Source organism: Orycteropus afer, unplaced genomic scaffold (assembly GCF_000298275.1).
Source record: "Orycteropus afer afer isolate SDZICR_OR568_19922 unplaced genomic scaffold, OryAfe1.0 scaffold00157, whole genome shotgun sequence".
In the NCBI taxonomy this organism is placed as follows: Eukaryota; Metazoa; Chordata; class Mammalia; order Tubulidentata; family Orycteropodidae; genus Orycteropus; species Orycteropus afer.
Window position 1 is genome coordinate 940,909 of NW_006921744.1, and position 8,856 is coordinate 949,764.

The 8,856-nt window shown below is 37.5% G+C and overlaps 1 protein-coding gene across 1 annotated transcript in view; it reads left to right on the forward strand.

Annotated features, from left to right (window-relative positions):
- Nucleotides 1-7,740: 7,740 nt before the first annotated feature.
- The window catches only part of CAB39L (calcium binding protein 39 like), a 109,105-nt gene continuing 107,989 nt past the window's right edge, over nucleotides 7,741-8,856 (forward strand). The window contains exon 1 of the mRNA XM_007946350.2: nucleotides 7,741-7,842. Coding sequence (XP_007944541.1) covers nucleotides 7,741-7,842 — 102 coding nt within the window. The remainder of the gene's footprint in view (nucleotides 7,843-8,856) is intronic.

The following is an 8,856-nucleotide window of genomic DNA, read 5'->3' on the forward strand; positions in this document are numbered from 1 at the left end:
TCTGTGTCTGTGTTAATTGGTTTCCCTTTTCTTTGTTGAAGAGGGTCTGTGCAATCCTTCTGCCTAGTCCACCATCTTGCCCATTTTTATCTTTTCTGATTATAATAAATGGATAACTAAGTACAGATAATAGTCTCCAAGAGTTCTGTGAGCCATTGTAGAGAAGAAATAAACCCACAAAGGGGCAGTGAGGCTCTGACTTAGCTCAGGGCAGCTAATTCAGAGAGAGGCTGCACAGGCAGTTGATTTGTAAAGACTCAGCTCTGGGTAACTGAGTGACAGAGAAAGGCTGTACCAGCAGTCGTTGAAGGTTAAAACCATTCTAGCTTGTGTTCTGCTCTATTTCTTCTTCTATGTGTCTAAAATATTTATTTCATTTACCTTAAAATAATATAAGGAGGGGAAAGTCCCATTGAAGGCATGTGATCACATTGACAGTGTCACAATCCGTCTATGAACCAGTCACTGTAGCCAGGGCAGTGGGGTACTCTGGCCACCCTTATGGTGGGAGTGAGATGTGAGGGGCCTCAGGGGTGAGGGAAGTAGTTGGAACAATCCATCATCAGAAGAAACAGAGACCAAAAAGCTACCAGAGATTTTCTCTTTCTTATGTTTTTGTGATTCAGTTATTTGTACTTTTATCATTAATACCATTATTATGTTCTTAGAGATATTTGGGGCAATTCCCTGTTTAACTTTTTAAGGTGAATCTTACTTATTTTTATTTTCATATGAATGAATTATATTTGTATCTTGTCATCCTCTCACATGCCCTGACAACAATATAAAGGCTCCCTGTCAGGAAGTAGTTCTGCTTTAGCATTTATTTTATTCAGCTCTTTGTAGGCTTAATTACATCACATCTTTTTGTTAAATATTTAATAAGTGTACACAATGTGTTCACAAATAAATGGTAAGTTGGGTAGAGATTTAATGATGAGGTTATAGCCGTTCCCTTGGAGAACTCTAGATTTTCTCCATAGTCTCATGGCATTTAGTTCTTTAGAGGTACAAAGACAACTTGATTTTTGTCTTTTTTTTTTTTAGGTTGCTTTGTTGGATTGTGCTCTGAGAGAGGAATGTTTGTTTCTTTTTAAAAGTCACTAAACCTCCTGAATTTTGCCTAGCCTAATCATTAATCTCAATTAGGGAAAAAAAACCTTTTAATGATCAGTTTAGAATCTTTTTCCTGATAACGAAAATGTTCTTCGGTTATATCTGTTTATTGCTTCTGCTTCATTTTTATTTTAGTTTGCTGTTGTTGACTTTCTCCCTTCCTCCACCCCCCACTGTTGTTGTACCTGCCTTACAGGATGACACTCATCTTCTCCCTATCTCTCTATCTACATCTATACACACTCTGTATATCTTTTCTCCATCATGTTAGTCTCTCTGGCCTTTTCTGACTTTTTGAGAGAACTCTTTTATGTGTCTGTATCTCTTACTATGTTGTGAACCCCTTGAGGTTTAATCATTTTGTATTTCCTAGTTCAGTGTATATTATAGGTGCTCAGTAAATATGTTTTGAATGAACAAATGGAGACGTACTGTAGACCTTTCAGTTGCCCTCAGTTAATTTTCTGACATCTCATTTCTGCTCTATGCAAATTTGGATTATCATGCTGCATTTAGAGTGTGTGTGTATTTATGTATGTGTAGGGAGCTCTCGTGGCAGAGTGCCTAAGGCATTTGACTGCTAACCAGAAGGTTCAAACCCACCAGCCACTCCTGGGAAGGAAGGTTGGGCTTCCATAGTGATACCACCTTGGAAGCCCAAGGCAGGATCACTATGAGTCGGATCTGACTCAATGGCAGAGGGTTTGTTTTTTGATTTTATGTGCCTGTAATTATGTGCTTTGGGTTTTGGGCAACTCTCATTTTATCCAAGTCCTTTTCTCTTATTTTTCAGTTATATCTGTTCTATCTCCTACAGAGAATTCATTTCAGAAGCAACCTTTCTTCTCCACAGGAGAGAGGTGTCCACAGGACATGTTTTTTGTTTTGTTTTGTTTTTTTCCCCTGTGCTGTAGTTTTTTGTTTTTCAAATAGAACCTACATTATTTTCTTTACTTGTTCTTGAAAGTGGAAAAGTATGACAGGGCTAGTATCAGTCCATGACATTTGTGTGCCGCGTGGCCCCTCTCAGAGCAAACCCAGGATGTCAGGTTGATGTGTACAGCCCCAACACGATTTTCAATGCCTAGGAGGCATTCGTCTAGTGTCAGTCGATGGGACCAAAATGGCATCTTCTTCTGTCTCTACTGCCTATTTTGCTGAAATGTATGTTTTCAAAAATCTGAAGTAGGCTTTATGAAAAAATTACAATGACCACATTAGCTCCAAAAGGCACCATTTTTGAGATTCCTCCATTTTTTGTCTCCACCTTAAGCACTTTATCTTCAGCCATGATGGATACTTGGAGTTAAAGGCTTGTGATGGATTGTAATAGTAATGAATAATCCAGAGCAATACTGTACGGCCCATCTACTTTCAAAATATGGTGCTCTATCTAATTTCAAAAAAAACCCTGATCTTATAGATAAAACAAACAATGCCCAGAGAGTGGTGATAAGTTGTACTGAGTCATACTCTGAATTAGCTACCAGTGAAGGACTAGACAGAGCCTTCAGTATCTTGTGTTTAACCAGCAGGTGGGTTTGGGTGCCAGTTGGCTCATTTCCTAAATGACCAGCAGGGTAAATGATGTGAATGGGTGGATGTACATGCCACACCCAGCACAGTTACCCAGATGGTAACAAGGGCAATCTCTAGTTTAAGGCTGATGGGGAGGTGATTGGTCTGGGGTTGGGGTGAGCTGATAGAGATTAAGGATCACTGGGGTGAGCAGGGGAGTTCTCCCATAATTTGCAAGGGATCTGGGAGCTGGAACAGTGTAGTTTGAGAGTATGGACTTTGATTTCATTTCCCTCAAACGATGGGTCCCAGAATTGAAGAAGAATAATCCTATGAAATTTCAAACCGTTATTAAACTAATTTTATTGTACAGTTTTTGTAGTAGTTTTGTAGTGTGTGTGTGTATAAACTATATATGTATATATATAGGAGCTCTGGTAGCATAGTGGCTAAAGCACTTGACTGCTAACCAGAAGGCTGGCGGTTCAAACCCACCAGCCACTCCTCGGAAGGAAGGTTGGGCAATCCTACTTCCGTAGTGATACTGCCTCGGAAACCCAAGGAGGGGTCGCTATGAGTCAGGGGTCGACTCAACGGCACATAACAACAAACAACAACAACATAGTTTTGTAGTAAATAGGTACATTTAAAATATGGAAGTAATAAATTTAAAACAAATATATCAGGAAGCTCTATACTGTATCATGAAACACTATATTGGGGGGTTAATAGTGATAGAAAAATTGCATTGATTAAGGATAGGGTTGCATAGCTGATTATTGTAATTGCTGTCAATAAATTATATAACTGTAAAAAGTTGTGTGGTAGATATATTTACAACAACAACAGCAAAAGAGTAGCTGCTGAGGCTGCTTATGTACAACCAAATTATGTACAACTTCATGGGTTTGGTTCCTTGATTTGGAGGTTTAGGGTCATGGTTTCATGGGACATCCCAGTTAATTGGCCCAACAACATGTTTTGTGCCTCTGTTCTGCCTCCTAGTTTGTTGCATGGTACCTGGAGTTATAAAGTTCACAGATGGCCATTGAAGCAAAACTAGTTGGGCTCTCTTAATCCAGAGCGACAGAAGAAGGAGAGTCAGGAACAGCAGCAAGATATGGAATGTGTGGTTAATTGCCTCTATCAAAAACTGCTTCTTTTGCCATAAGACCAGAAGACCTAGATGGTGTGCAGCTACCATTACTGAACATTTTCAGCAAAGATTCCATAGAAGAATCCTAATCAAAAGGGGGACAATGCAGAACAGAATTTCAGACTCTCATACTTTAGACTTTCTGGAGCCATCAGAGGTGGATAAACCCCTGAAACTATTGCCATGAGATAATTTTTAAACCCATAAACCCAATATCCCCCCTGACATCATCTTAAAACCAAACAATAGTTAGCTTAACTAGTAAAAAAATGTCTACCTTGAGCATTATTCTCCTTTAAGAACTATCATATGGAATCAAATTGACAACAGCAACTCAAAAGATTAGATAGGAACCTTAGGGGGCAGTGAGTTTATGTTAATGAACAACTCAGAAAAGGAGGATGGGAATGGTTGCAACTCAAAGAATGTAATCCATGTCACTAAACTACATGTAGAAACTTTTGAAAAAAAGAGGCCGTTCTGTGGAAGGAAGACTGGGCAATCCAGTTCTGCAAAGATTTACTACCTTGGAAACTCAGTGGGGGTCACTATGAGTCCGAATCAACTCAATGGCAGTGAGTTTGGGTTTTTTAGCTTTATACTGTATGTTAAGGAACTGTAGTGGTACAGTGCCTAAGGCATTTGACTGATAACCAGAAAGTTGACAGTTCAGACCCATTAGTCACTCCAAGGAAGGAAGACTGGGCAATCTACTTCTGTAAAGATTTACCACCTTGGAAACCCAGTGGGGATTGCCATGAGTCAGAAGTGATTCAGTAACAGTGGGTTTGGTTTTCTGGTATACTGTATGTTATGTAGGAGCTCTGGTGGCATAGTGCCTAAGGCATTTGACTGCTAACCAGAAGGCTGTCAGTTCAAACCCACCAGCCACTCCTCAGAAGGAAGACTAGGCAATCTACTTCCGTAGTGATACTGCCTTGGAAACCCAAGGAGAAGTCGCTGTGAGTCAGGACCAACTTGATGGCAGTGAGTTTGTGTGTGTATGTGTGTATTATGTGCTCCTACCAAATACCCACTGCCATCGGATCAATTCTGACTCATGTGTTCCTATTGTACCTAAAATATTCGCTTCCTTCATTTAATAAGCTCTTTTATTGTTCATGGCTCTATCCCTAATGCTTATTAGCAAGGTGTGCTTAGTCTATACTTAGATTATTTGTTCAGTGAATAAATAAATAAATAGACCAACAGGCAAATGAAAAGTTGAGAGGCAGTGGATTAGGAAATACTGGCCAACTACAATATTAACATGGAAGTCCAATATTAATATGGAAAATGTTTGTAATTTCAGCCTAATTAGCATTTATACAATGAGAGCAATATGTAATAAAAGTACACCATATATATTGATGTCAGAGAGTATTTAGTTGAAATTCCTACAGTTTAAATATCAGGATTACATGGAGAAAGAGAACAATAATACAAATGCAATTAACCCCCTTTTCATTTCACTGTTTTAATGATACTTATATAACATTGAATATTAAATATTCAAATTTATATTTAAAAAAATAAAACAATATGATTTACTCAAGGAGTCAGAAGTATCTAGGATACTTAATTAAGACAGGATCATATCTCAATTAATATGCCTTTCTTTCATGAAATAGTTCATTAAATATGTTATGGAACTTTTTATAATAATAACAGCTAAAAATGATAGAATTGTTGTTGTTGTTGTTATGTGCCATCAAGTTGGACCTGACTCATAGTGACCCCTCCTTGGGTTTCCGAGGCAGTATTACTACTGAAGTAGCTTGCCCCATTTTCCTTCCGAGGAGTGGCCGGTGGGTTTGAACCGCCAGCCTTCTGGTTAGCAGTCAAGTGCCGTAGACACTACACTATCAGAGCTCCTAACCTACCTTATGAAAGACCTTGTGCAAGGCACTTCACATACCTTTAATCCTCACAACAACCCTAAGAGGGAGGTGCTGTCATCCCGTTTTGTAGATAAGAACAGAGTCTTCGGTTACATAATGCAGCCAAGATCACACACTTTGTAAGTGACAGAAATCTACCTAACTATCCAATGACTGTTTTCTCCTTCCAGTCATCTACCCTCCCCCACTCCATAAACTTCTAAAATGCATTCTGCCTTTATTTATGTAAAATTAGGTCTGTATATTAAAGAAGAGATTATTAAAGAAAAACCTAGCACATCTTTATAATTTTATTCTTGAGTTTTATAAAGAAGGAAGACATGATGCTTTTCCAACATTCTTTTTTTTTTTTTCTGGCCCTGACAAACTGCACACTGAGAATTGCAATATCATCTTCATATATGTTATCTTTGAATGCTATGTCAGCTTTCAGTGTCAGGTTTGCTGCTAATTGGGATGCCTTCATGTGCTTTTCAAACTGTTCCTTGGGATATGCCTTTAACTGAGAGTAGACAAGTTCCCTTGACACATACCCTCCCCATCTTGGGGAAAAGAGGCATAACCTCAGGATCTCTGCTGAAAACAGGAAATATTTTTCATGATTTTTGTTTTATCATTAAAATTCACACCAATTTTTGATTTCTGCTTCATAACACACACACACACACACATATTTATACACACACGCACACACACACACACATATATATGTATATATATAATTGGAATTCTTGATCATAAACAATAAATACTGACTTTGGGTACTTTAAGCAGAGAAGGAATTTGTTGGAACGATATGAGTAGTTCACAGACGGAGCAGAAATCTGAGGAGCCATATTTGGGAAATAGAATCTAGAGAAATGAGACATTTAGAACCATAGCCAAAGTTGTACCACAAGAATGGCTGGTTAGGGTACTACTGTCAACTGGTGTGTATGTTTGTGTGTGTACAATATTTTCTCATTGATTAATCACATTATTATTATTTAGAAAAGGAGCTCTGGTAGCCTAGTGCCTAAGGCACTTGACTGCTAACCAGAAGGCTGGCAGTTCAAACCCACCAGCCACTCCTCAGAAGGAAGATGGGGCAATCTACTTCCGTAGTGATAATGCCTTGGAAACCCAAGGAGGGGTCGCTATGAGTCGGGTCTGACTTGACGGCACATAACAACAAAAAAAAAATGTTGGGGGGAAATGGAAGTAACCTAAATATTCATCAATAGGATATTAGTAAAATAAATTATGATGTATCTATAAAATAGAATACTGTATTACTATTGAAATATGGTATTGATATTGAAGAACGTAAAGGGTGGAAAAAAGGTTGCTAAATACTATTCTGTGATATATATGATTCTATTTTTGTTTTAAAAACACATTTAATAATGGGTGTATAGGAAACATTCTAGGAGAATATATACCAAACTGATAATAGTGTTGTCTCTGGCAGGTAGATCATGAGAGCCTTTGATTTACTGCATCATATTTCTGTAATGTTTGAAATATTTTTTGTTATTAAAGGTAAAATAAATGAACATGCCTCTATTAACTGGAGCTTTCAATTACAGGAGCCTTGCCCTGCTCCCCCAGTACATACACCTTTAGTATAAATAAGAAATGACAGCCATATTTGCCTTTCTTTGCTCTATGTAAATAGATATTATAAGTACTAAGAATTGACACTCCTGGAAGAGTTTTAAATTTCCCCTTATACTCTGAAAATATTCCTTTTCCTATTTTCACATAATCCTTACATTTTTATTGCAGAAAAAAATTTCAACTCTGAGTAAAACCTTTTAGGTTAAATTTTTAAAAATAGCTTTCTTAAGATATTTTATATGTATTTAAATTGGCATAAAACTTGATGAAACTCAGTTTAGTGTCATAGTTTTTAATGTTTCAAATTACTGAAATGGAGTTATTAAAAACTGGTAAAAGTGTTTTGGTATAACAATTTAAGCACAATAAGAGTTAAAGGTATTGTTTTTGTTTGTTTGTTTGGTTCTAGCATTCCATATTGGAAGAAGTGATTTCTATCTGGGGGGGAAAATGCCTTTGTTTAGCAAATCACAGAAAAATCCAGCAGAAATTGTGAAAACTTTGAAAGACAACATGGCTATTTTGGAAAAGCAAGACAAAAAGACAGACAAGGTATGAAGTAAAATAATTATATTATTTTTAAATAGTATTATTCCATATATTCTGAGGCCAAAACCAGTGTATAAACTCCATGAAGAATCCTAAATGTGATCTGTCATGGGCACATAAGGTCCCCATAAGTACATTTAAATTTAATTTCCAGTTTTATGCAACTTTAATTGTTTAGTCTGTTGTCTTGAACTCTTAAATCACTGTCTATAGGCTCTACCAACCTTAAGAGCCCCTATACTACAGAGGTTAGAGATTTAAAGAGTTACACTGGTATATAATGATATACTGATGTTATACCTGCATGCAAGGTACAACTTTTTTATCTAAAGATTAATTGATAATTTCTATTACACTGCATCCTTGTTTTGAAATTGTTTTAAAGTACTAGTGAGAGGGGCTACCTCAAAGTGAGAACCTTCTAGAATTTTAGCTAACCTTTGGAAGGGATGCTAAACCCTACATGTTAGAGTTCTCTCTGAAGTGACTAGTTTATGGCAAGATTCATGGTGTCTGTAAAATAAATACCCTTGTGTTCATAGTTGGGAGCTCTGGTGGCATAGTGCCTAAGGCACTTGACTGTTAGCCAGAAGGCTGGCAGTTCAAACCCACCAGCCACTCCTTGGAAAGAAGGTTGGGCAATCTACTTCTGTAGTGATACCACCTCAGAAACCCAAAGAGGGGTCTCTATGAGTCCACAAAAGTGCATTTGATTTGGTTTTGGTGTTCATAGTTATCTTCCTATGCAAGTGTGTGGTACAATCCTAGATTCTATAAGGTTGTAGAATATGTTTTAAATTCAAGTATACTTTGTAAAATTGAACCAAATATTGACTCAAAAGAACAAGCTTCATACAGAGTAAATATAAATAGGAACAAAGAAAAAAGTTGTTGTTGTTGTTGTTCTTATGTGCCATTGAATCGGACCCGACTCATAGCGACCCCTCCTTGGGTTTCCGAGGCAGTATCACTATGGAAGTAGATTGCCCCATCTTCCTTCCGAGGAGTGGCTGGTGG